The sequence below is a fragment of the Chelonia mydas genome, chromosome 1, assembly GCF_015237465.2.
Source record: "Chelonia mydas isolate rCheMyd1 chromosome 1, rCheMyd1.pri.v2, whole genome shotgun sequence".
In the NCBI taxonomy this organism is placed as follows: Eukaryota; Metazoa; Chordata; order Testudines; family Cheloniidae; genus Chelonia; species Chelonia mydas.
This window is the reverse complement of record NC_057849.1, coordinates 9,232,764-9,260,750: the sequence shown is the minus strand read 5'-3', so window position 1 is coordinate 9,260,750 and position 27,987 is coordinate 9,232,764. Positions and strand designations below refer to the sequence as shown.

Sequence of the window (27,987 nt, the reverse complement as noted above, 5' to 3'; positions counted from 1 at the left end):
CCGCGTGTGTGAATGGCAGGGGAAGGCTTAAACCCAGTTATGAGCACACGTGAACTGTGCCGTGAAGTCACCTCCTAGCAGGATTAAGGCTTATACACTAAATAAGTGTCTCTACAAGCTCTCAGGATTGGAAGGGATCTGCTGGGACAGAGGTCAGGCCCTGCTTTCACAGGTACCTCTGTCCTATAATCCAGTCAAAATTAATCAGCCCCCCAGCCCCCCGCTTCTGTTGGGCGGCTGTTCCTGAACCTCCCTCAGCTGGCTAGAAGCCGCCTTCTCCCTTCCTTAACACCCTGTTCATCCCTGGTTGTTCCTGTGCCAGCACCGTCCTTTGGCTTCAATCGTTCTCCCTCCCGGGTGGAGCCATCAAATCCCCTCTCAGCCTCTGTAGGGCCAGGCTCAGCCAGCCAGGCTCTTCCAGTCTCCTCTCCTAAGCCAGGCCTGCAAGCCCCTGATCATCCTCCTGGCTCTTCTCTGCCCCCGTTCCACTTCGAATTCCTCTCCCTCGAACCCAGTGCCCAGAACTGAACTCGCTATCTCAGGTGTGGCTTGGCCAGCACCCTTGCTAAGGGCCTAAAATCCCATCAACCAGCCCACTAAGGGGACCCTGGTCCACACTGGGAACCTCATTTGGGCACACAGGGTGCTATTGATGGGATTTCAAACCATGCCGGGCTGGGTTGGTAAGCTCCCCGTTTTCCTGCACAACTTCTATTTGCTCCTTCTTTACTTCCCCGTCCAGCTTCAGCTCTAATGGACACAGCCTATTGAACCTCAGCCCCTCTCGGCTCTCACGCGCTGTAGCCGGCTCCTAGGGCTGCTCCTCCCTGCCCCAGGGAGAGTGGAGGAAGGTTTATCCAGTAACTGGATTTCACCGGCTGCCTCCTGGAGCTCACCTAGGGCAGCAACCCTGGCTGGGCTGAGGAAAGACGGGTTCTACCGGCCAGCGCTTGGGAGCTAAGAAAGGAGCAGCGTGTCTCCCATCTCCCCTTTCCTCCTAGCATCAACTGGGAGCCAGCGAGCAGCCTGGAGAGGTGAGAGCAGACAGCGCAGCTTCCAGCCTTTAGGGAGAGCCTTCAAAAGAGACAACACGGCTCTTCTAATTGGCATGTTTCCTGGATGCTGAAGTGAACAGATGTGATGGCCTCACAGCAGCGGAGATGGAGGAGTTACAGCATTAGCCCATTCGTTTCAGCACTAGCCACAGAATGCTTGAGAAGTACCAATCCGTAACCACGACGGCTCAGTTGTGGGTCAGAGGGCCTCTCCTACGAACATAAGAACGGCCTGAGGCCAATTGTCCATGCAGCTGACCAGACAGAGACTTGGCTTTACCTCCCTCCTCCTATCTCCCAAAGAATGAGGCCATCTAATTACTCACCGACATTTACCAGCCAGTGCCAGCTGCCTCCTGCTCACGTATGCTTGGGCTGATGCCCAGCTGGGGCGTCAGCTGTGACCACAAAGCTGGGATCAGGAACAGCCGAAGCTCCAGTGAAGGTGTTTGCAGTGGAAGGGGAGGCAGGTAGCGGGGGCCCAGCAGAGCTCAGTCTGTATTAGCTCCATGCTGTGAGATTCAGGTTGCAGGGGCAGGTTTGTATCCCAGTGAAACTCAGGAGGGAGGATGATCTTAGCATGCCCATCTCCAGAGCCAGAACGCTGGGCCACAGGTCAGTGGATGGGAACCCGTCACCTGCAGGGAATGTGCAGCCAAGGGCGGGGAAAGCACGCAGGCGTGCCATGGCTAATAAAACCCTCCTTACTGGGACCACCCTCCCCATGCAGCTGCTTCCACCCCTTGTGACCCCCTCCCTCAGAGCAGTGCCTGGGAGGAGATGGCTGAACCAGCTACACCAACCCCCGGCCATTCTGACTCCCTCCCCGCAGTCAGCATCAAGGGCACAGCCAGGATGGCACCATCCAGCCTGAGACTTCACCGGAGAGCAGGGCGAAGCCAAGCAGGGGCAGGCAGCTGGAGACTTCCCTTCCACGAGCTTGACCCAGCTGGACAACAATCTGAGCACATCCCCAGCTGCTGTCACCTCCACCTGGGGCTCGTTGCCAGGTTGGTTAGAGAAAGCGGCAGGTCTGATGATGCAAGGGGCCCAATGGGTGGCGACCAAGCGGTAAGGAAGACGCTGAGCCATCCGGCTTGCCTGATTTATTCGTTTTATTCCTAAATAAACTGCTCCAGGACAAGGTACAAAATCTCCTTTTCCCCCATGAAACAGAACACGGGATTTTCAGGGAGTGTTTTCAAGGAACCGGCTTCAAAATCCAGATTCAAGGCCTCTAATTCTAGCGCAGAGAAAATATTCAGATGTCAAGACCTCTGGGTCCCCTCTCACAGGAGAGCCCAGGACTCCTAGGGGTCCCACCCTCTCCGGAGAGTCCCAAAGCAGCTAGGGACCCCCCCTAGGGAGGTGGGTCCCCTTAAACTGGTCCCAATCAGAAAAAGGCAGTTCTAACTCTTACAGGAGAACAAAGAAAACAGAGACAGCCATTTAACGACATGGGGAGCATGCGGCTTTCCGGGAGCGCCAATCCCGCTTCAGTCATGTCCTTCACCAAAGGGCAGGTTTCCCAAGCCCTCCTCCCTTGGGAGAGCCATGCCTGACACACACACACACACCCCTCACGGGCTCCATTCCCCGCTCCCTGCAGGCAGGGACTCTCCCTCAACGCTGACCGCGCTGGTGCCCGTTGATGGTCCCCTGCCCTCTGAGAAGGCAGTGCCCAGCCCGCGCTGCCGGGCAGACCAGGGAAGGTGGCCCACGCTCCCAGAAGGCCCCACGAGTTTGATTTTGAACGTAGCTTGGGCCATCGGCCCAGGGGGACGGTTCTGCAGTCCCACGGATTCCCCCCACATCCTGCTTTCCTCAGCCAGGAGAGAGACAAGTTTCCCCTCAAGCTATGGGGCATCAATCCTGCTCGGTGCTAGAGAGCTGGTGTTCCCACTGCCAAGCACAGAGGCCTGGACCCTGAAAGGTATTTCGACGCCTAATGCCCAGTGGGAGTTATACCTTTGAGGGTCCAGGCCTAAAGCACAAGCAGGGCTAAGCCTTGGGGAAATCCAGATTTCTGGCATCAAGGGAGGGACAAGTCCCTCTCCCATCCCCAGCCTGCTTGAGAAATGCCCTGACTAACAGCAGCCCCGTTAGCCGGGGTGGGGAGCGATGGGGCTGGGGAGCGTGTTACACGATCTGCACTGGATACACAGACAAAATGAACCCGGTTGGGCAGGTGCGGAGGGGCAAGGGGCTGGGGGGGAAGTGAGGGCGGCTCAGTTGATGCTGTCCTCGTCACTGCCCTCGCCCCGATCGTCTTTGGTCTCGGACAGGCTGCTCTCGTCGATGTTCTCCAGCGAGTCGGCATGCTGGATGGAGAGCTCCGAGAGCGCCACGCTGGGGAGGGTGCTCTGCTCGGGGAACAGCCAGGGCTTGAAGTGAGGGTTGTGCTTCTGCTTCCAGTCGGGGTACTTGAGGCAGGCTTTGTACATCTTCTTCATGGCCTGGGGGGGGCGGGGGGGGGGGAGAGTGGGCAGAGAAGGCAGGAAACAGGTCAGAGCCGCTCGAGCCATCAGCGAAAGAGGCATCTGCACCTAGGATGGCAGATTTGGCCACTGGGTGCTACTCAAGCGTGGGCTTGCTGCCCCTCCACCGTGACGGAGGGTCATCCGGGTCCAACCTGCCGGCCTAGGCCTATGAGGAGCGGGGAGTACGCTCAAGCTTTGCTGAAGGCTGCAGATTGTCTAGAGCGGCCTCTGGTCAGAGCCAAGGCTAGGAAAAAACTAGGGACCGGTGCAGGGTCAAGAAGGCTGCATCTTCCCACCTGGATGCATGGCATCCCATGTCACGGCTGCCATCTTCCCACCTGGATGCTTTCTGCAGCCAGTGTGGGCCTCAACCCTGGTTTAGGAGGGGCAGCGTGGCTGACTGAATCGACCGTGGTGCCTCGAGCCCATCCACAAGGCACGGCATCGACCAGCGAGCCCGACGGCATCCTCGACAGAGCACAGGAGGGTAAGTGACTCCTCCCCAGCCCAGGTGGGCAGGTATTGAAGTCCCTTGGGTGACCTATGTGAACTGGGCGGTGGGGTCTCATCCTAGTTAAGGGAGAAGCATAACTGGACACCGAAGGCAGCCGTGTCCAGTGGGGGTCTCTCTGGCTGCAATCTGCCTTCTACCCCACTCACGTCACCAGAACCACCCTTACCAAGCACCTGTGGTTGAACTGGACCCTCTTTTAGAAAGCCACCCCACCCTACCGCCACGCAATGACTTCACCACTGCCCCGGAGCAGCAGGTCCAGTGCTTGGTGACCCTCACTCTTTGAGATCTCCAATTTCCATCTGGGACATTTTCTAATCTCAATTGCCAGCCTCTGGATCTCATCGCGCCTTGGTCTGCTGGGATAAAGGGCATCCTGACACTCAGCATCTTCTCCCCGGGCTGCTACTTCTAGACTATGATGGATTCGCCTCTTCACTGGCTCTCGGGTGAAATGGATGGATGGTGGCTACCACAAAGGTAGCCAAGCCAGCCAGCCAAGAGGCAGAAATCACTGGGGCTTTAATTAAACCGTGGTGTCAGTAGCAGATATCTCCATTTGCCACCATCCATCACTCTCGGACACTGTTCCAGGCAGAGGCTGGAGGTGACAGATTCCTGAACAGCTTCACCACCTGAGCTAAGGCATTAAGTGCTGGGCTGATGGCAAACCAAAGCGACCATGTGATAGCGAAGACTTGAGAGCGTCCTACAGCCGGCCACGTTTGCTGGATCTGTGGACGTGACAGCTACAATCCAGAGCCAGGAGATCAGGGTATCCCAGAAGAGGAGGAGAGCACCCGACGCCTACAGCGAGAGATGTGAACATGGGATAGAATCGATAGCCAGGCCAGACTGGGACACTTACCTTTGGAGCCAGAAACTGAGACGATTTGTTCACCACCCACTTAGGCAAAGAACCTACAGAACAGAGACAAGAAGAATGAGGCAGAGACCTGATATCACAGCTAGTCCGCACAGTACATCCTCAAATGCCTTGGAGATGACCGCCGGTTTGGCCAACACACCAGGGATTGAACCACGAACCTCCAAAGCTAGAAGCATGAGCTGCTACAGCTTGAGCTAAAGAACTGAAGCTCTGTAGGTGGGACTGTAGAAGACTCAGTTCCTCTGTGGATCAGCACAGAGGGGGACCTGTAACACACTCCCAGTGGGTTAGACCTTCACAGAGTGGCAGTGAGCCAATTCCAGCCCTTAACGCGATTGGGGTCTGAAGAAAGCCATTCTGGGAGGGGTCATTCATAGAAAAATCTGCTTGAGGGATGGCACAGGTCAAGACCACCTTGAGAGCAAGCAGCCGTGGAGGAAGCAGGTGGGGTGAAGGAGGAGGAGGTCAGGAGATGAAGAGGTCGTAGATGGCAGAGTAAGTCCGAGACGGAGTGACCATTCCAGAGCATGCAGAAGAGGGGCGGGGGGGGCCGGGGTCTGCCTATCTCCCTGAGCACCGCTGTAAAGGGAGCCCCTCGCTCTAAGCAGAACTGCAGTCTGCACCTGGCAGGGCCCTGGGATTTTACACCCAGGGAGTTTCCCTGATGCTGCTCAAAACGAATTCTTTCCTTGAAGAGATGGTACCACTCAAGTGCACCATGGAGGGTGCTACAGCAGGGCCTCAGCAATGCGGTTTACTCCGCAGCTTCCCACCACAGACAGACGCCTCCCCTCCAAAGAGGCAAGATTGGTAAGGAGGGAGCAGAGTTTTCTCGGCTAGTGGCAAATCTAGCTGGGATTTCCATCTGAGACCTGCGAACCGGCAGGGTTCTGCTCTCAGGTTCCCTGCACAAATCTCCTAGGCCTCGCAAGGCTTTAGGCTTATTAGGCTCAGTGCAATAGAACTGTATATTCTGCACAGCATCCCTCAGCCGCCCAGCGCCCTGAGAGGATTGGCCGTAAGTTAAGAGACGGGAGAAGATTTTCCGACAAGAGGGAGAACTAATTAGAGATACAGGGAGACTTCTACAGAGGGCGGGAGCTGCACCAGAGACGGCTCCCCCCCACACGCTGGCGAGGCAGTGGGGGTTTAGTGACAGACAGGGATCCTGAAATGAACAGGGAGCTCAAGGGACGAGGCGATGTGGTTACAGCTCTTTGGACCCGCGAGCAATGGAAAGTGGTGGGGAAAGAGCTCTGATAGCGTCTGATAGGGCCTTGCAGCCCCTCGGAGCCAGCACCACCCCAGGCCGCGCGATTACCTTTGGGGTCAACCTGGGCAAGGTAGGTGATGGAGCAGCTCTTGGCTCCTCTCCCCTGGATCAAGTAGCCTGTCTGGATGGACACCGCTCTCACCAGGTCTTTCCTTGGAGGGTATTTCTGCAGAGAGGGGGCAAGGGGAACAGAAACAGGCTGTTTGTGACAACGAAGGGACTGGATAATGCACCCTCAGCTGGGTAGTCAGAGGGTCCATTGGCAAGCAGCCCAGGCCTAGCCCCTCCATCCCCAGAGCTAGGGGGAGCTGCCTCCCAGTGGGGTCAACTCAAGACAGGGCTGTTCACTCACCCTGTGTTACACATACTCTGAGGGCCTTAGCTCAGCCAGAACCCAGAGCCCAAACCCTGCAGGCTTAGCAGGTGGTGGAAGAGCACAGGAGCTCTGCCACTGAAATCAGGGGACGCAGGATTAGACCCTGTGTCTTTATATCAGGGACTGGAGCAAAAGCCCAGAAGTCCCAACTTTGGGGCACCCTGGAAACAGATTCCAGTTTTGTGGCTCGACTCCGTGTGGGATTCAGAGCGTTGGCGGGTGAGGGAGCAGCAGTGCTGGTGGACAGCGGAGCCAGGGGGCCGCCGTTCAGACCCACGGCTCTCCCTGCTGCTCAGGCCAGGCCTCTCCTAAGCAGCTAGGATCAAGGGGGCCAGATTATGTGCCGGTTTTATGATCTACGTGGACGGGCAGTAAACCGAGACCATTAAATCCAGCCACGCAGAGCTCAATAGCGAGGTGAACCGACGCAGTGGGTGCATGCCTGTGCAATACTGCCCTCTACTGGACAGGGTACACGTGCCCAGCTGCGTGTCAGAGGCCACATTATATAGGAGTTAACGGAGAGTCTCCCTTAGGCCCCTGTCGCTTGAACTATCCTTTGGAGCCGGAGGACCCGAGCTCCAGCCCTGCTGCGAGGTTCCACGTGACCCTAGGGAGTCAGATTTCTTGGTCGTGAGAGTCCTGGGTGACCAAAGCGTTGTTAGGACAGCTGATGTTTCTGGGGTTCCTTTCACATGCAGCCATCTCTAGTGCGCTAAGGCCCCGGCAGTGCTTGGCTTGCTGCACGACAGCAAAGAGGGGGCGCGTTCGGGAGAGGACACTGGGGGCAAACCCCTGGTCTTAGGGGATTTTTAATGCCTCGCAGAGTCACCCTGCCAGGGTTTCGGCCTGTGATGCTGGGGCTCATGTGGGGTTGTAGCCTCCTGTGTCCTACTGAGCCAATGCTGCAGGCAAGGTACGGTCCGAGCTGATCCCTTCCGATCCCCCAGCTCCGTCCATCCCGCCCCCGGCTGGTCAGTGGCGGGCAGGGCACTCACGGGGTGTTTGACCGAGTAGTTCATGATGATGTAATCGGCCCCCGTGGGCAGCCAGGAGCGCAGGGTGATGACGTCTCTGTTCTTCAGGGGCTTGGGGCACTTCCCTGGGAAGGGAGATGGGGAAGAAGAAAGGGGATTTGGCTCTTGAGTTGGGATAAAAAAAAGACTTACCCCACCCAATTCCTCAGGAGCTAGGGGAGAGAGAGGGGCGACCTCTGTGTCGCTAAGCAGTCCCAGATCCTCCTGCCCCGTCAGCCCCCCGCTAGTATCCATCCCCAGACAGGCCCAGGTCCTCCCCCCCCCCCCAATAGGCCCCACACTAAACACCCATTCTGAGACAGGCCCAAGTCCCAGATCTCCCATCAGCCCCATACTAGTATCCATTCCCAGACCCCCCTCTCCCATCGCCCCCACCCGGATACATTCCCCGGACCTTTTCTTTATCTGAGCATTTACGTTGTGCTTCTCCTCAGGATGCTCGGGTCCCACATCCCCACACCACTAATCCTCCCCACCACCTACGATCCCTTGCCCCCATCCCCAGCCTTTCAGCAGAGGACAACGCTGTCCCCTCGATGTCCCTGGCCCCGCTCCCTCCTTGCTGGTGGTTCCATTCAGGCTAAATGCAGTGGATCAGGCTCACTAGAGAGGACTGAACGGACGCTGTCCGAACCCCGGGCACAGCCTGGTGCTCAAGTGGCAGTGCCCACGTCAAGCCCCTCCAGAGCGCCCCGCTAACCAGCCCCATCCTCTACAGCAGCCGCTGAGTACAACTGATGCATGGATTTTGGGGGGGGAGGGGGAGTCTCTCTTCCCCTGGGGCCCACTCCCCCCGGCTCCTCACAGGCGTAGTAGCCCACGTCCGAGTTGACGGTCAGCTTCCCAATGTCGAAGGTCTCGATGACGTTCGTGTCCCACTTTTTCCGGTACTCGATGTCGTGCAGCACGTCGTAGAGCGTGTCCGCGGCGATGTCCTTGCACTCCATCCTGCACTGCAGAGACAGACCGGGTGAGAACCTGACACATGCAAAAAGGGCCACTGCCCCGCTCAGGGCCGACACCTGGTATCCTACAGGACCGGCTTGGCCTGGCCCGTAGACTGCAAGCTGTTGGGGGCACAGACCTGCGAAGGCAGGGAAATATTTGCAGATCAGAGAAGAAGGACAAGCCAGGGGTTAGGCACCAAACTAGGACTTGAACCCAGGTCTCCCATGTTCCCCCCCTCCCCTTGCTCTGCCTCTGTGACAGGGGGCAAGTCACTTAGACACTGCATGCCTCAGTTTCCCATCTGTACAATGCTCTGCCCCAGGCACTGAAGATTGTGAAGTGCTCCAATACGGTGGCAATGGGTGTCATACGCACGACAGATAAACGGCATGAGGAGGGCTGATCTAACCCCTGTTACCCCTTCCAGAAGCTTTCAGCGAGCCGCACACATCTCACCCCATGGGCTCTACACAGGTGTGATCCATCTCATGGGACAGGGAGCTGGGGGGCACCTCCAAGGCGTGGCTCCTGCTCGCAGAGCCCAGTGCTGGAGCGTGACGGTCACGAATGCAGGTCGCTGGCTAACACCAATATTCTGAATCGAGAACGCACCGCAAGGCCAGTCGGGTTATTTAGACCAGTCTCCCCCCCCAGACATCCCGTGTCGATCAGCCCACTTGAAGCCCAGCCCCCTTTCCAGAGGGTTGACGAATGTAAGTGCCCCCCGCCCTTCCAGTCAATCAAGCCCACAGCAGAATCATTTTCTCTCTTATGGGCACTGACCCGGGCCTCCGGGTTCCTGGCACCCTACAAACGAATAATTGGATCCAAGCCTCTTGGGTCACGAAGTCTGTATTGCACTGCCTCCCTCAGGCCCGGTGCAGCTGCCATCAGATACAGCAAGTCTCTGGCAAAGGAACCGGGAGCTGTCTCGTCCCGAGTCTCGCCATAAACCGGGAACATCAGCGGGGTCGGACAGGAGGAGATTGAAGAGGTTGGAAGATCGACAGCTGGCTACGGAGCAGCACTACTTCCCAAAGGATGCCCCCCCCACCCCCACCAGGCCAGCGGTGTAGCAGCTGTGATCAGAGGGTGTTAAACGGAGGAGCAACTGCAGGGCTTCAACGCGGAAATCCACGCCACACGACAACGTCCAGCTGGAGTCTTTGATTTAAGAGCCGACAGAGAGCGGGGTGTGCGCCATTTCTCAGGATTAACGTATGCGTACAGAAGGCCTGTCTCTCCCAGCACTTCATAGCTGGGCACAGGCAGGGATCTCCGCCCTCACCACTGAAATGCAGCCAGCTCTGGGGAGGAACGTGGCAGCAGTTTAGCGACGCAGTGCAGAAGCTACAGACCCATTTAGGAGAGGAGGTGAAGAATGCTGCACCCCACTGAAGGCGGGGAAGGGTAGTTAGAGTGAGGTGGGGTGCAGTCCCATATCACTAGATAGGATATTCAGCCAGGACACTGGAGCCAACATCCCTGCTCTTGGGAAAACAGTATGAAATGGGATATTTAAGTCCTTAAGAACGTCAGCAGCACAAACACCCGCTGCGGCCAGGCTGGGCCACTATTTTGTACAGATTCCAGCGAGAGGGAAGCCACCTACTGAATCCCCAGCACTGCTCTCTGCGGCACCTGGATTTTCCTGCCCATCTCCTGGCCATATATTGACCCGGCCTGACTACTTAGCGCGCGAGATCTGATGAAAACACAGCCGATGGCTGCAGCATCTTAGAAGCCAAGACTCCGGACAAGTCATATGGTCCGTCAATGGCTTTTTGTCTCACAGCAACAAAACCATCCTCGCCATAGGGTGGCTGGAGTTAAATTTCCCTCACCCTCTCTCTGTCCATCCCATCAGGAGTGGAGGGAGGCGAAAATGCCTTCTAAATCCTCTCCCCCTGAACGGCAAAGCTCAACTGCCTGAAGTCAGCAGCCTCAGAGTTTGTTCGATCAATTAGACGATCAAAGCCGGAATGTGACCCAAACCCAGAGTGGGCACAACGGGGTCAGAGGCAGGTTTAATTGATCAAAATACAAAGCGTCAGCTCCTCTCCGCCTCCCCTTCGCTGTCTGTGGTAACCATTGTACAGACGGTAGCCAGCAGATCCTCTGAACCCCAGGCAGGCAGATCTGATTATCCCCATTTTACGGCCAGAGAAGCAGAGGCCCTGGGAGGTTCAGCAACATCAGGGACCAAAGGGCAAGGCCGTGGGCAAGGACAGGGATCAGGACGTGACCTCCCAGCGCGATTATGGGTACGTCTACCCAGCAGCTGGAGTGAGCAGTCCAGCCCAGCTTGACAGACTTGTGCCAAGAACAGCCGCGATGTTGCCACGCCGGCAGAGGCCCGAGCTGGCCACCTTAGCTCGGAGCTGGCGGGCAGGGTGGATCCGACCCTTCGCCAATGCCCACACCGTTATTTTCCGTGCACTAGCACAAGCCCTGCTCGCTCATGTCCGCTGGCCCAGGCTGAGAGGCTCACGCCCAGCTATGGCGCAGCCATGCCTTAAAAGGGCCAACACAACCCTGGGGCGCATAAGGCAAGGCACAGCAAGTCGGAGCCGGGCGGGGGTGTCACCTCTGCATACGGCGTTCCTGGAGTGCTGGGTACGGCTCTGGGGCCTGCGTCTCAAAAAGGAGGTGGAAAAATCGGAAAGGCTTCGGAGAAGAGCTACAAGAACGATTTGAGGTCAGGAAAATCCACCTGCCTTATAGCGAGCGAGTCAAGCAGCTCGATTTAGCTCATTCCACAGAAGGATCAGAGGTCACTTGATCACGGAGTCTTAGTATCTACTAGGGGAGGAGATTTGATAGCTATGGGCTCTTTGATCTAACAGAAAAGAGCCAGTGAGAGCCAATGGCTAGGAGCTGAAGGTAAATAGAAGTTTGTGTCTTACTGCTCATCTGAATTTAACGGGGAGGGGAATTAACGATCGGAACAACTTAGGAAGGGAGATGGCGCATCCTCCATCGTCTGGAGTCTTTACATCAAGACAGGAGGTCGTTCTAAGAGCTCTGCTCTAGCTCCACCAGAAGCTATGGGCTTGATGCAGGAATTACGGTGGCAGAGTTCTCTGGCTTGGGCTACGCAGGAGGTCAGACTAGATGACCATAATGGTCCCTTCTGGCCTTCAAAATCTACCAGCTTGGGAATCCCTGGCCCCCAGGCCTCTGTTCCGACCACTCAACCTCCAAGCCGCTCTCCTCCAACTGGCATCCAGAAATGCCCCACCCTCCTTCCAGCCACCCACACCACAGGACATGGGGTAGTTCACGGCACACAGGATGTCAGAGGGACAGGCAGGGTGCGTTAATTATAGGGTCTGTTTTGGTGACTCCCACTCAAACAGCTGGGGGAGATGGACAGGGTGCCCTCAGGAAACACCCATCTCCCCATTGCATTAGCAGTGTCCCATAGTGGACACCCCGACAGATTCCTCAGCGCAGAACCCCAGCCAGGCCTTCTCCTCCGAGCCCTCCCCCACCTCACTCCCAGCCTTCCCTGGCACGGACGCCCCTCTGTTCTGAGGCCCCGACCCCACTGCCACCGCCAGCAACAGACAAACTTTCCGAACTCGGTCCCCCGCGAACAGGCTGTCAGAGGATCAGTCCCTTTCGGCAGCACGTTCTCCGGGCCGGGGCGCTCCGGGCGCGTGGGTGTGCGATGGAGGACTCGGCTGCTCAGAAGCCACCTGCCCCAGGAGCACCGACTGCACGGAATTGCTTTGCTCGTCCCCGAGGGAGGCCGGGGGGCAAGGCTGCCTTTGCCAGAACTGTCCAGGCACATCGCCGGGCAGCACCCCCCTGACAGCCCCGGGAGAGACCCGCACCCTGGCTACGGTAGTGCTCCAGCAACGCTGCGCCCTGGCTGGTCCATCAGCCACAGGGACCACACCTGTGACCTCGGCTTCGGAGCACACGCGGCTCTACCGGGCGAGCAGAGAGAGCTTGGTGAGCGCACGCTGTCGTGGGCTCTGTGGCCCAGCCACCACTTCCGGGAGACAGCACTGCGTGGAGCGGGTTACTCCCAACCTTGACGCCGCAGCGGTGGAAGATCAGAAAAACCCCTGTGTAGACACAGCCGAGTTGACGCGTCACCCGGCCCGAGGAGATCACCAGCAGCTGCAGGCAGCCGGGGGAGAGTCTCTCCTAAGACGAAAGCCCACAGAGAAGGACTAGAACCGCGCAGGCCTGAATTAGGAGCGCCCAACAACTGCACCTGCTGCATCAGAGCACGGGTGGGCTCCCGTGTAGGGCCAGGACATCGCTAAGGAGAATGGGTGAGCCAAGCTCTGGCTTTACCCCCACGGACAGTGCAGAGTCGGGAGGCAGAGACATGTAGTCATGCAACCCTCTACGCTTTGCGGCCACGGTAAGGCACCGTGTGGGACCCACGCAGCAGATGATTGCAGAGGAGGGACCCCTCATCAGAGGTTCCTCACGGGAGGGCGAGGAGGGCTGGGGTAATTACTAGCACTGAGAGGCAGTCTTGCCTAGTGACTGCAGCACTCGAGTGGGACGCAGGAGACCTGGGTTCATTCACGGCTCTGCCACTGGCCGACCGGGTGCCGCCCCTTCGGTGCCTCAGGTTCCCCATCTGTAAGAGAGAAGGATGATTCGGACTCTTTGGACAGCTTTCTTTGAGGTCTGCTGATGAAAAGGAGTGCTACGTAAGAGCTAGAGATTATGATTATTACAAAAAGAGAAGGCAGGCGAGTGTTGGGGTGCCTGGTAGGGCTGAAGTCTGAATATCACAATGTGCTGCTCTGGTTTGTATTAATCCTGTTAATTGGGGACACTAAACTCTCCTGAACACACACCATGAAGGGAGGGGACAGACAGACGAACTTCCTCTGCGATAGATTTCCTGTGCCAAGCACAGGCTAATGTCTGGAGCTAGCCACTCAGATACCATGGCAATGAAGGGCCAGAGAACCAGATCAGATTAGACAGCTGGAAATAAAAAGGATGCTCCTAATGAAGTGCGTGCTCCTAGTCCAGCCAGCCAACGCCAAAACCTTTCATCTTCCAGCCCCAGCCGCTATGAAGAGCGAATCCCTGCTGGTGCTCAGGGAGAGGGCTAAGAAGCGAGCTGTAAAATTGCCCCAGGATTACCACCATTACTACTTACAGTCAGGATTTGACTCTTCGATAAACCTGGGGCAATCCTTCGTTGTCACTCGCTTTGATCCCACAAGGTTAGGGCTAGAAACTCAGACAGATCAGGACAAAGCCACCGAAATGGGGTGGGGGTGGGGGACAGCGACGCAGGAACTGTAGTGCCAGGTCGCTCGATGCACGGCAGTCAGTGTGCATGCAGCGTGAGGCTGCCCGGAACTCATGAGATTGGGGAGCTAAGGCAAGGGGTATTTGCTCGGGTCAATACAGAGAGTCACGGCCACACATTCTTCCCGTGGAGGCCAGCACATTTAATCACAGCTGTTCTTTCCCTAAGTGATTGCTGCAAAAGAATAGCAGGGATCTTGAGACGATTCCATGCGGTGTGGGCCCGACACCCGCACAGCAAAGCGGAAATAAACACAGCCACCACCAAGAGATGCTCGGGAGGAAGAAAGAGACTCCAGACACACAATTAGACTGAAGGGGCAGACCTCCTTGCAGCTCTGAAGGAACACAGGAGCGAGGTGGTTTTACAACCCAGCAGACGGCGAGAAACCAACGCGCTTTGTGCCATGATGTGGAACAGAAGCTGCCAGATGACAGGATGGGAACAGCAGGGCTGCATGCAAGGAGAGGCGACTCAGTGCTAGGAGTCACATGTCTAGGCAGAGGAAAGACAAACAGCCAACATAACCTGCCCCCAGGTCGGTATCTGGAAAGCAAAGAACCACCTAGGAGCAAACAGGAGCTGGACGAAATCTCAGCTCACACTGTGGGGCTGCTATGGAAAAGCCGGTGATGTTCTCGCAGGTACAGCACTGGAACAAATCTGCAGTCTGCTAGAACTGCATGTGAATCAGGATGCTGCACACCCTGCTCAGAGCTTCACAGCCACGGAGGGAATGGAAATCAGGTCCTCCTGCTTCAGAAGTCACGGGGCCCTCACGCTTGCAGCTAAGGGGGAATCTCTTTCTGCTGTTGGCTGTATAGGGCCTGTGACACACAGATGGGTAGTTCTGAATCTTCCCAGAAGAGGGAAGTGGTGCAGACACAATCCAGTTCCTTGCAAAATATACAGATCATATACTGAAATTGGAAGGGGATAGTGTGACCCATGGTGTCTGGGGCAGCCCTCACTGGAAATGCAAGGTCAGGGCAGGCTGCAAAAAGGAGAGCAGATATGGTTAGTCCCAAGACTGGTGGGTGAAGTTAAACTCTCCAGCCAGTCACAAACTGTGTGTCTGATCTCCACACTGGCTATCAAGAAGCTGAAAGAAGAAATCACACAGCCCCCTTATTGCATTCCTGTTCTCTGGCTCCCAATCAGCACCTGGGTCCAGTACAGTGAGAAGTTAATTTAAAAACTCTGCTCACATATACAAAATGTTCTTCTGACCCCAGAGGGTCAGCCACATTACCAGGTCAGTACAGGTTTGGATCTTACCCCAAATACCACACTGCCGGCCAGTCCTTTAGTGTCTAAAACTGGAGGTTTATAATAAAGAAGACAAGAAAAGAGAGAGTTGTTAAATGGTAACGCAGTCACATACATAGACCCCTGCAACTCCATGGGTACTCGCTTTATAGCCGTACACCATTTCTGTGGATAGCAGCTAGGGTTGCCAACTTTCTAATTCCAGAAAACCGAACACCCCTGCCCTGCCCCGAGGCCCCATCCCACACTCACTCCACCCCCCCCCCCCGCTCCCTTAGAACCACACATTATCACAGCTGCAATGGGTCCATCAAAGGCCCACTCCTGAAGCCCAAATACTAATCCATAGAGCACAACCACAGACATGCACATCTCTCCAGATACCTATATCAATAAATCTGCAGAAACTGACTCTCACCCCTACAGGCCGGTACACACGTGTATTCCGGTGTACACGTCTGGCATGCACTAACACATCACTTAATATTACAATTGTTGTTCAGTGCCTAGAGACCCCAGCTAAGATCAGGGCTCCAGGGTGGTAGGTGCTGAGCAGACACATAAGAAGAGAGAGTCTGCAACAAAGGGTTTATAATGTAGCTAGACAAAGGTGGGGAGAAACGTCTGGTACATCGGCTCTTCTGCAATTACTAGTCATCATCATTCACTTTTTAAGAAATAAATAATACATTGCTTTTAGAGCGCCCTCCTCTTTTAAAAACTTGCTATGAAACGAACACACACATATTTTATGTCCATCTTTTTGTGCGCAGGCCAGCAAAAGGAATAAAAGTCAAAGAGTTAGGCTGCAAATTGTATTCACACAGGCATACACACATGCGCAATACACGCACCTCCCTACACAAAGACATACAGTCTCTTACACACATACAATGCATACCCACACTTGCCTACACAGAGACACTTTTTCCATACACTTTCCAGGGGCTGCCTAAATCACCCAGCCAGGAAGGGAGGAGGGTGGATTGGAGGGGAAAAGATGCAGCGGGGCGGGGGCACAGCAGCAAAGGAGAGAGGCTGGGGAGGGAAAGAGGCCAAGGACGAGAGCAGGGTGGGGGTGAGAGGAGGCAGTGAAGGAGAGAGGAGGGTGTGGGGGGTATGTGGGACGGATGGGGATGCAGGGGGAGGCAGAAGGCTACAGGTGCATGAGGATGTGGGGGTACAGGGGTGCATAGGGACATAACGGGAGAGCAGCAGTGTATGGAGGTGAATGGGGTGCAGGGCTGTGGTGGGTGAGGGACATGGGGGTGGTGGCTCTGGACGGTGGAGAGGATGGGTGGGAGAGCGCTGTCAGGGGTACAGGGCTGGGATAGGACGGGGAGGGATGCAGTGAAGGGGGGGATGCGGTGCAGGGGGATGCAATGAAGGGATGTAGTAACAGCGGGCACCCTCTTCCTGCCCTGGGCAGGGGGCCTGAGCAGCCGCCGGACAGCTCCACAGGTCTCCCCTCTTCCCCCAGCCAGGCCAGCATGGAGCCCAGCCAGAGCGCCGTGGCAGACCCTCCATCTGCCCGTGGGGAGGGGGGCTGAGAGCAGCCCCCAAGGGCAGGTGGAGGGTCTGTGACTCCACATGGGCTCCCCACAGCTGCCCACGTGGCTGTCCCCGACTGGACTCCGGCCGGGAAGATGCCTCGGAGTCTCATCCCAGCCCCCAGCATAGAGCCCTGCAAACCCGGGGAGATTTGCAGATATCCCCGCATCCACGAATGCGGAGATGGGCGGATAATTTTTTGCAGATAGCAGATCGGATTCGGATACACCTGTGAGTATGCGCGAGGGCACTACGCAGACATACAGAGAGACTTCAAAGTCCAGATCTCAGGTTCTTAGCAGTATTGGTACGTTCGCTGGCTTAAAAGTCCCTCTGGATCACACCCACAGCTTTGATGGGGCATTCAGTCCTTTGTTCAGAGCTTCGGTTGTGGCAAAGTCACACCAGACGCAGGAATGAAGAGAAAATGGAGAAGATGCAGCTGCCTTTTATATTCCTTTTGCCATGTGGCTTGTACTTCCTGTGTCCCAAACACAAGCCCCACAAAACATGGCAATCGGGCACGGAAAAGCCTTAGAGTTCTGTCCATAGACAGGCCCCTACAGGTCTTGCTGACTCATAAGGTGCAATCCCTGGTCTTTCAATGGGTTTATTGTACAGCTGATGACCCTTGAGGGGCCATTGAACAGGCCAGGCAGTGCTGATGCCAATCGATACGGGGCGTCACCCAGAAACACAGCACAAATCTAGAAATACAGAGATATGTAGGGTATCTATGACCCACAATATGAAAGGTGGTACATAACATATCAACAAGATCATCATAGTTAGGGAATTATAACTTCTCCACGGATAGCTGACCCGCGAGATCTGGCGAGATTCATTGCACTTTTACAATATCGGTATCAACAATATCATAAAACATCTCCCCTATTCCACAGAGCGTGTCGCTGTCCCTGCCGTGCCATGCGAAGTCCTACTCCCCACGGCCCAGAAGGGTATTAGAAAGGCAAGGTAAGAAGCAACAAGCTGGAGCTAAGGAAATGAAAGATTCGGCTACATGCAAAGAGACGAGTTCTTCACGGCAAGAGGAGCTGGAAAAATGGGCCACCGAGTCCCAGGGGAGACCAGTAATAGCAAAGACTCGGGAGCAGGTTAGAGGGGAAGATAAGGCCACATCCTATGGAGTCCACAGTCACGCAGTGGCTTGTTATTGGCCTTGATTTGGGCTGGGGATCCCCAGCCCGAGTAGAGTGTCCTGCAAAAGCAGCCACCTCCCCCAGCCTTCGCACTGTGCCCCCAGGCTCCGTTTTTCATCCCATGTCACTTTGGAGCACATGGTTGATTTATTCTATGTCCCCAGCGCTAATGCCCTGCTTCTCCCCCCCCCCTCCCACCCCCGCGGTGTCAGGTGGCACTTTAAGAAAAGAACTTCCCACTGATTTCATAAGCAGTCAGGCGGTGGTGTCATGCAGAGCTGCACCAAACCAGGCCCCTTCCTTTGGAGAGCTGCTTTGAAGAGGGCTCCTGCTGTCCTCCTCCAGGGCTCCAGCTAATTAAGGAGCCCAGCTCCCCAGAATACATTTGCAGTGATTTCCATCCCGCTATTTGATCTTTTCTGAAGACGACCAGCTTTGATCTGAGCTAGTCAGCGGTCTCCATCTCCACTGCAGCTTCGACTAAACAGACACAAACAGGGAGAGCTTCGTTCCCGTTATTAACACCACAGACCGTGTCTATTAAGTATGCCAGAGAGCCACGTTTATTTTTACTGGGGCAGCCAGCATTCAGATGAGATGGAAAACAGAGATTAGGGCCACCAGTGACAATGCTCCCCCGGCACCTTTTGCCAGATGTTAACCTCAGGGTCCTGGCCGAGTGCCAGATCTGACAATTACATCCCCTGCCTAAAATTCCCCTGTCATTTCAATTAGGCACGTTAAGTTCACCTCCTCGCCCAAGTTAGACTGCAAGCTCCTTGAGGCATAGACCTGGCCTTTCTAGGTAGTTCAGAATGCACCGAGGGCTACAGCTCTCAAGAGATCAGTTTCCGACTAAAGCGTAGCATGGTGTTGCTGAACAGCTGCTGCGTTCCACCCCAGAAGCAGCTGCATTTCAGTGATCCATGATCCTTATGGCACGGGTTTGTAAAGCACTTTGAGATATTTGCCTACATAGCTTTCAGTCTGCCTCAATACAGTGAGTTACCCCACAGAGGGTGACCCGCAGGCTGCCCGGTGAAGAACACCGGTGCCAATCTAGGTCCCTGGATTGCTCCATTAACACCTCCCTAACCCGCCTTCTTTGGAGTGCCAGCCGATACTGTTCAAACTGGCCAGAGGGTCACCGCTGAGCACTGCAAGGTACTGAGAACGGAGCACACCGCTAGCACTGTGCCCGTCGTAGCCATTGCTGGTGCAGGGAGTGAGACTGGGGCAGTCTCACTCAGATCTCCCGGGCCACCACGCTCCGATGACCTCATCAAACCTTCCTCCGCTAATTACTCCTAGGTCGACCTTCTAAAGAGCCCCCCGGGCAGGATGGCTCTGTGGAGTTGCTTTTATTTACTTCAGAGTAGCAGCCGTGTTAGTCTGTATTCGCAAAAAGAAAAAGGAGTACTTGTGGCACCTTAGAGACTAACCAATTTATTTGCGCATAAGCTTTCGTGAATGAAGTGAGCTGTAGCTCACGAAAGCTTATGCGCAAATAAATTGGTTAGTCTCTAAAGTGCCACAAGTCCTCCTTTTCTTTCATTTGCTTGCCACCTTTTATAGACTAACACAAAGCCGGGTGCAGGGCAGACAGAAAGCAAGTGACAGCCACACAAAGACATCAAAGCCCCGAGTGTCGTCCTGGATCACATGTCAGGCAAAGAAAGGGTTACAAGGAAAATGGATCCAACATTATCCCCTGCCTGCCGTTTAGCCATGGGCACTTTTCCCAGCCGGGGACATCAGCCAGGTCTCTGCCTGGGATACTGGATTCCTGTACCAAAGGCAAGCTAGAGAGGGCAGCTGGCATAGGCAGAGACCGTAGCTTTAATTGTCTGGCACGATGCGCTGGGTAAGCATAGAAGCGCAGATCTCTGTGGTGTGCGTCACTCCACTGAAAGAAAGGTTTATCTAGCAACAGGCAAGACTAGTGATTGGACTACAGCAAGAGAAAGGAGCACGTTTTAACCCACTCGGAGCTCTTTTTGGGTGTGCTGGAGTTTCTAATCCATTAGCAGCATGCAATGAACTAGCTAGGGCGTATAGACATGGCTACCCACTGAAAGGAGTTTCAACTGTATGTCATAGGCCCTATATGGATTACTGATAATGGAGATTCTCCTTTCGCTCAAGTGGCAGGGGGCTGGGCTTTCAGGGCAGGAGGGTTCGATTTCAATCCTTGCTCTTGGTGGGAAGTTCCCGGTGGCCTCACGACTGTCAGTCAGGTGGTGGTTGTGGATTGTAATCTGCAAACCTAGACAGGAGATTTAACCTGCTGCTAATGCAGAGTTCAGATCCCAGGCCTGGTCCCTGGAAATCCCAGCTCCTGCCCTGCTGGAGTGCATCAGAGGGGCCCACTCCCCAGGAGAGCAGAGAAATGTCCAATCTCTTCCCCAAGGTGGCAAGGCAGCCTGAAGGGCCTGGAAAGCCCAGGGGTCTTTGGAGCAGGGGATACGGTGCTCAGACACCCCAGCATGGGACAGATCAGCTGGGTAGGAAAGAACCAGCCTGTCATCCCTAGACAGGAGGCCTCTTTCCACAGTGCAGAGCCAGGCCAGGGCAGTGGCAGAACCAGCTTCCTCCCGGCCCTGTCCATAAGCCTGTTCCAGCACGACCGTCTCCGGGACCTTGGCCACTGCTGCTGTCGCTAGCAAGGAGCCCACATAGTGGCCAAAGGTTTGGCGATTACACACCCCCAGATCACTGGGAACTGGGCGGAGAGAATCCACCAACCTGGTTCACGCAGGGGCTGCAAAACAGCTGTTAGTAGGCAGTGCTAGCTGGAGCTGGACTGAAGCTGGCGTGCGACAGGTAAAAGGCTCCATATCCCATTACCAGCCTGGGCTCTGAAGAGACGGTTCTCGAGTGCCCTTGTCAAGTTTCCAGACGTTTTGAACTGAGAGCCTTTGTTTCCAGGTGAGGCCAGGCCCGGGGCCAGCTCTCCGCATGGGACCTGGCTTTGTTCACGTAGGGCTGTTCAAACAGCCTCGTTTAGCCTTCTGAGAACTGGCTTTGCAAAGATTCAGGGCAGGCCCTGCAGATCACAGTAACTTACAAATTCCTTCCTTTCAGTATAGGGGGACTACAAAAGCAGCTTACAAACGCATACCGAGTATGTTACTCTACACGTTCCACGCAAATGCAGCCACCTCTGTGGTGGAACGTGGCAGCTGTTTAGCAGGACATAACCACTCAGCAGACTAGTAGAGTACCATATGCAGCTGGTGTTGCAAGTGGGTGAGAGAAGGAGAGAATATCATTTGTTAACAAGTTTTGCAAACAAGGACCCACTAACATTACGATGCACTTAAAACACAGACATCATTGCAACGGATCAGAGCACAGTCCAGCTAGTCCCCTATCCTGGCTTGGACAGTGGCCAAGGTAGAGGCTTCAGAGGAGGATATAAAAAACTTTGATAATGCACTTAATTGTGCAGAGTGTCCTAGGCAGAATTGCTTCTGGAGCCTAGCCAGAATGCAGATCTGAGCAAGCCTTGAGCAGTAGCCCTGGCCATGGTTTCCTGGCTAGCATGCTCAAGATAGTGTAATTGGATTGGCTTGACCAGCTAAAAATGAGCAGAGAGAACATCCTCCCCCCATAGGCTGGAGCTAAGAGCCTGGCATTGGCTGTCATGACAGGGCATGGGTGGTCTGACCTAGTGATCAGAGCAGGAGTCAAGCTGGGTCAGATACCAGGGCAAAACGGAGAGTCAGGTGTCAGGAAGCAGGTTACCAGGGGATCAGCAGAAGCAGGGAGAACCCAGTGACATAGACAACTTCCTGTTCCTGTACTTGGGTTAAATAGAGGTTGGGGACCAATCCGATCCCCGGGACTGGAATCCTCCGTTTGAGTTCAGCTGCTATTCTGGCAGGTGTTAATAGGTCGGAACTGCATAGCCCCTGTGAACCAGGGGTCAAGACCTCACAGTCCCTGACATCACCCTCCCCCAAGGGGTGCCCTCAGGGCAACGGGGAACCAGGCTTTTTGGGATCATTCCTATGGAATGTTTGCACAAGTGCGGGAGCAGGTGTAACCCACACACCTCCTGGGTGTGGTGCTCTGTCCCATCTAGTGGCACCGAGACCCCTTAGAGAGAGATTAACGAGTCTGCTCTACAGCCTTAGCTAAGCTCCAGAGGTCTCATCCCATTCGTAACACCGACAGACGCGGGTCAGCGGCAGGCGGGATTGAACCTGGGACCTCTAGAGCTTAGTGCATGAGCCTCTGCCACATGAGCTAAGAGCCACCTGGCCCTTAGCTAAGGCTGTAGAGCAGACTCATTAATCTCTCTCTAAGGGGTCTCGGTGACACTAGATGGGACAGAGCACCGCACCCAGGAGGTGTGTGGGTTACATGGGTACATTTTCCGCAGGCTCCCAGGTGTGCTCCTCAAGATACCAGAGCCTGCCACATTTAAGTGTAGAGTCCAGGCTCTCATGAACTATGCGTTCCTTTACCGGTAGTGGGGGTGGGGGTGGGGATGGCTGGGTTCTGTGAGGGGTTTTCTGTGCAGGGTTTCAAAAGCAACACGTGAAAACACCAGGTAAATCTTCAGAGACAGCTGAAGTTCAAAAGTGACTGGATTAATCGGTCGCAGGATCTAAAAAGGGCCAAGGAACCAGAAGTCCAGCTTGCGAGCAGGTCTGTTGGTAATCTGCTCTTGCTTTTTCCTGATGCCGTTTCATGGCCTGACAAATCACAGGAGGGGCTGAATGATGATCGGGCACCACCAAAAGGAGCAGGATATTAGTCGTTGGGTCTTAAAGCGCCCCAAGGGTCCTGCTAGGGGAAAACCATGGCACGGTTGCTTGTCAATAGGAGTTTTTTCCATCAGGTGGAATTCCTGAGGCAGAGGGTATCTGTCTGAGTTGATCCTGGTGACGAGCTGCACTGAGAAACATACAGGATTTGAGAATGAGGGTTGGCACCGTATCTTTGGGACAGGGCATCAGCCTCATCATTTTTGGATCCAGGGCAGCATGCGATAATGAAATTGAATCGTGAGAAAAATAGGGACCACGGAAACTGCCGTTGGTTTAAAGCTTTCACCCTATATATGGGTATTGCAGATTTTTATGATCAGTGAATACTTGGACTGGGTGCTGAGTGCCTTCCCGGTGATGCCGCCTTTCTGAAAAGGCGGTTATCACCAAGAGCGCCTTAGGAAGTATTTCGTAGTTGAGCTCTGCAGGAGTGAGCTTCCTGGAAGAGGACAGCCCTGATCACCATCCTGCAGGAGTTGTCACACAAGCTGTCGTCGTAGATGCTATCTGGATGAGCCAACATGGGGGCTGTAATAAAGAGGAGTTTCAACTGGGCGAATGCATGCTGAGCCTCGGGAGACAAATGGAATTGGGTAGTTTTCCAGAGGAGACCGGTGAAACGCGAGATTTGTTTTGAAAAATGCAGGATTAAACCAAAAACAACAAGATAAAAAAACTGGCGAACCCTAGGAAGTGTTGCAGGTTGTGTACAGGGGGCAGGATTGGGGGGCGGGGGGGGGAATTGGCCAATCTTGGATGGCTAGGAACTTGCGTGGGTCCATCTGGACCCTTCTGGGGATAAGATGAAGCCCAAGAACTCCAGGGAGGCCAGATCGAAGGCAGACTTTGAGCTTGACAAAAGCCATGCTGCCATAAACGTTTCAGGACCATTCGGACATAGGCAGTGTGATATTCAGGGCAGTCAGAGAAGATCAATATGTCACCTAGGTAGACGACTACATACCAGTCCAAGAGGTCTTGGAACACATCAAATGTTGGAAGGTGGCTGGGGCTTCGGTCAACCTTAAGGGCATTTAAAAGGTATTCATAGTGGCCATACCGGATACAGAATGCAGCCTTCCACTCGTCCCCTTCCCTGATTTGCAAGAGGTTGTACACCCCCCGAAAGTCCAATTTAATGAATATATGGGCAGCTCTCGCGCACAGATGCTGGAACTAGGGGTGCTGCTGCATCCCCTGGCTAGAAGTGGTTTCCATCATATACAGGATTTACTGTTTGGTTCAATGGTTCTCAGCAGCCCCACTATTCAAAAATTGTTCCAGCACCCCTGCTCCCACGCAATCCAGCAACTCAGGAATCAGGGGTAGCGGGTAACAATTCCTGATAGCTATCTGGTTCAATGCACAGTAATCAATGCAGAGTTGAAGACTGCCTTCTTTCTTCTCGATGAAAAAGGACTGGTGCGTCAGCCAGCGAGGTCGACTTGCAGATAAACCCTTGGGACAGGTTCTTCTGGAGGTATTCTCGGGAGCGCTGTCAGCTTGGGCTCGGACATGGCATGAATTTGTCTAAATGGTATTTTTGCATTGGGCTGCAGCTCTATTGGGCAGGTCATAGTCCCAGCATGGAGGTAGTGGTTCTGCATTCTTCTTTTTCAGAAACATCAGCGTAGTCTTGGTCACCCGAGGGGAGTTCAGAGGTGGCTTCACTGGAAGGTTGTGGGAGTGGGTTGTGTAGGGTCAGCCAGGAAATACCGAGGATCAGGAACAGGTAGAGAATGGATCACACCAAATGGTAACATTTCTCCATGCTCCTGAATCATGGCCTCCTGGGGAGCCGTTTCCTCCGTTCCTGGACCAGAAGAGAAAGGGGAACCTTCAATAGTCTCTATAAGGTCAGGAGCGGCCTTGTGTTGCAGGGGAATCTGCAGGATCCGGGCGGCAGCAGCGTCTATGAAGCGGTCAGCTACGCCAGAGTCGATGAGGGCTGGTGGGATGGGATTTTGCAGGAGCACCCTCGGTATGTGCACCTGGACTGATGCAAGCGGGGAGACTTCTGGCAGGGCTCTGGATGTGTTCCAGCCCCGACCAAAGTGTGGGGGTGCTCTTTTCCCCAATGCCCTGGAGTTCATATGGGGCAGGCAGAGATGAAGTGCCCAGACTCACTGCAGTACAAGCAGAGATGGTGCTGGCTTTGTCATTTCTTCTCCATGGGGGTGAGTCGTCGTCGACAGCCCACATCTGCCTGCATTGGCTCAAGGAGGCAGTGGTGAAAAGGCCACAGTGCCTGGATGGGGAGATTGCAAGACAACCCTTGTTTCCTCCCTTTGTTCCCACAACTGACTGTCTATACAAACCCAACCACTCACTCTTCCACTCTCCCAGAGAGCTCCTCCATCCTCTCTCCCCTCCTGTTTCCTTTGCTATTCTGCATCTGCTCCTTTGCTATTCCGCATCTGGCTTCCCAAGCTCCTGCCGTGTGCACACTCGGTCAGACTCTTCTGCTGCCAGTCCACCCGCGCTCTGGGCAGGAGCTGGTCTGTCTCTGATCCAGAGGACGTTTCTCTTGTCCCAGACGGTCTTCCTGAAAGGGTAGCCCCAGCTGTTGCTGGAGAATCCATGGTGCTAGGTCTCACTTGTATCCCGATGTTAGAGATGGTGGGTCCTGAACCCTGGTCCGCAGGGCTCTTCAGAGCCAGGAATCGAACCCACGTCTCCCACAGCCCAAGCCAATGCCCTACAGAGTGTACGTCCTCCCTCCCATCCTAGGATTGGGTGGTGGGCACTGAAGAGTTAAGAGCACCCCTTGGCACAGACAAGGATGCCCCGTTGAGCTATGTTCAGCGTGGCCAAGTCTCACGATCGTCTCTGGAGCCGAGAGATATTTGTTGGCTTTGCTAAAGCCCCAGCTCCCGAAGCCAGGGGCGTAGGCCAGAATCTCACACTATTGTCCCATGAAGGCTAAATCCCCGGCACCTGGGGCTGCAGCGAAAAGCTTAGAAATGTTCCGTTTGCTTTAAAGTCTCATGATTTGAAAGCCAACCTCGTAACTTTTGGGGGCCCAACCCAGGAATCTGGAGTGCTGGCGTTGGCAGCACCAGGCCTTGCATCTTTCACAGCAACCCAAGGGCCCGCACTCCCTCTCCCCAGCTAAAGAAGTGACTTCTCTAACCGCTAGCTCCAAACCACCACCATCTCTAGGGCTTTTCTACAGTAACAGCAGCAGTGGAAACCTTTCCAGCACAGCTCTGCGGGTGCTGCATGACACACAACAAGAGCCAGCACTGCGAATAGGAGTGACGAGTCAGCAGACGGAAGCCCAAGACCCCCAGGGAGCAGGACGTGCTGAGCCAGAACGGGGCCATTTTTAGAGTCACTTATCAGACCAGAAATGCACCTTACAGGCCATTATGCGGCTTAAAAATTTCACACGTCACCACTGCTGGGGCCTGTGTGTGCGCGCTACTCCTTCCAACCAGCAGAGGGCGATACTGCCACAGGTAAGAATCTTGCAGAGCAGCTGATCAGACAAACCTCTGCACTCAGGCTACCCCCAGCAACCCCCAATCGCCAGCCCCTGGCGATAGAATATCTGGCTCCTCTCGTCAGGGGCCCAGGCTCCTGGATCGTGCTGGGAAGCCGTTTCCAGAGGTTTAACCAGGATCCGACGGCTCTTTATTGCTCTCCCCTCAGACCACCCTAGGTGAATGGAAACAGATCCATAGAAATGTTTTAGAGCGATTGCTTGGCCTGGTTGGATGGGCGTGGTGGGGGGGTTCTCTGTTAACATCCCTGGTTCCCACCCCGGCTAAACCCTCCCAGCTTGACTCAGAACTGTGCAAAAAAAGATGGGGTGGGGGAAAAAAAATTCAGCCCCCCCTCCCCCCCCAGCAAATAAACTCCAAACACCACCCCACAAAAAACAAACAAACCCACCCAAACAGCATTTTGTTTCATACAATTTCCTCTCCCTGGGACATCGTGGGGGGATTTCTGGGAAGCTTCAGGAGCTGGGACATTTTCTATCGTGAAGAAAGTGGGGCGAGAAAGACAAGAATTAAAACAGCTACATGTGCTCAAAAATTTGCCCTTCGGATTTCTCTCTCTCTCTCTCTCTCACACACACACACACACACACACACACGGGGAGTTTATCCCATAAGGCAGCCTGTGCTAACGGACCTAGCAGAGGGCTGGCAGGAACAACCAACCCAGCTCCACCAACAGGCTGCTCTCACCGGGTCTACTCTGAAAAGGGCTTTGTAAAAAGGACTTCAGGGGGCTCCATTTTACCATCTCCCAGAACAAATCTGATCAGATCACGAGTCAAGAGAGGCAGGTTTCCTTACTGCCCTCACTGGAAACACCCTGGCAGCTCTCGAGTCAAGTTGGCCTCAGGCCTCCCTGACAACAAAGATGCAGCCACTGGGACTTCGCTAATCGCTAGGAGCTGAAAGTCTCTGCTTTCACACGGGCGTAGTTTGCAAAGTCACGTGTGTAAGGAAGCCAACAATATCCGAGAACTGAAAAAACTGGATGGTAACAGATTGTGAATCCCCGTGACGACTGAACCTGGTCACGGTCTAAATAAAGAGAGCTCTCAGCCGTGTACCATCGCTTCACACTGCCTCAGACATTCCTGGCTTTGGAGCCATGTTTGGGGTTATGGTGCGCGCTCGTTGTGTTGGCGGGTTGTTTGGATCCGTACGGGTAGCGAGTGAGGAGTGAGCATTGCAGCGAGGGGCTGTGTGTGCCTGGGGGTATGGTGTGGGCTGGTTGTGTTGAGTTGCGTCTGAGGGGGTTGTGCACCTCTCCTTGTGTTGCTTTGGTCAGGTGGCAGTTGGGCAGTCTCATACAACCAATGACATGGTTGCATGCAAATTGGCTGTAGAGTAAGGGTGGTGATTGGCTGAGTTACTGGGGCCGTACACCGCATGAGGGGGGTAATCCCTGGAGTCAAAATGGCGGAGGACGTAAAAACTGGATGGTAATAGGCCATGAATCCCAGCGACGGGTCAGCCTGGAGGTATCCTGAACAGAAGGAGCTCTCAGCCAGGCCTGTCGCTGCAGCCCTCGTCTCACACCGACTCGGACGTTTTAGGCTTCAGAGCAACACACCGAGCGACATTCCTAGAATCGTCTTACCCGGGTTCTTCTGACAACGCGGGAGCAGCTCCCTCCCCCAGGGCTGCACTGGCTCTGCAGGGCGAATATATTTTTGGCCCCACGTCCGTCGCACATGGGACGACGGGTCGAGCGAGTCAGAAGGGGCCACTTTTCCCACAGCGGCACCTGGAGCCTTTACATCGCCCGCTGCAAGCTGCAGGCAGGCCTCTGTCGGCAGCTAGCCCAGACTCACAACAAAGGGGCTGGGAAGAGAACCCAGATCTCGATGCCCCG

The 27,987-nt window shown here is 54.9% G+C and overlaps 1 protein-coding gene across 1 annotated transcript in view; it reads right to left on the bottom strand.

Moving 5' to 3' along the window:
• Positions 1–2,152: 2,152 nt before the first annotated feature.
• STARD10 (StAR related lipid transfer domain containing 10) overlaps positions 2,153–27,987 on the bottom strand; it is a 49,887-nt gene continuing 24,052 nt past the window's right edge. Inside the window, exons 2-6 of the mRNA XM_037914030.2 lie at positions 8,430–8,577; positions 7,586–7,689; positions 6,260–6,377; positions 4,918–4,970; positions 2,153–3,511 (exon numbers count right to left, since the gene is read on the bottom strand). Of these exons, the coding sequence (XP_037769958.1) occupies positions 3,284–3,511; positions 4,918–4,970; positions 6,260–6,377; positions 7,586–7,689; positions 8,430–8,577 (651 nt within the window). The 3' untranslated portion in view covers positions 2,153–3,283. The remainder of the gene's footprint in view (positions 3,512–4,917; positions 4,971–6,259; positions 6,378–7,585; positions 7,690–8,429; positions 8,578–27,987) is intronic.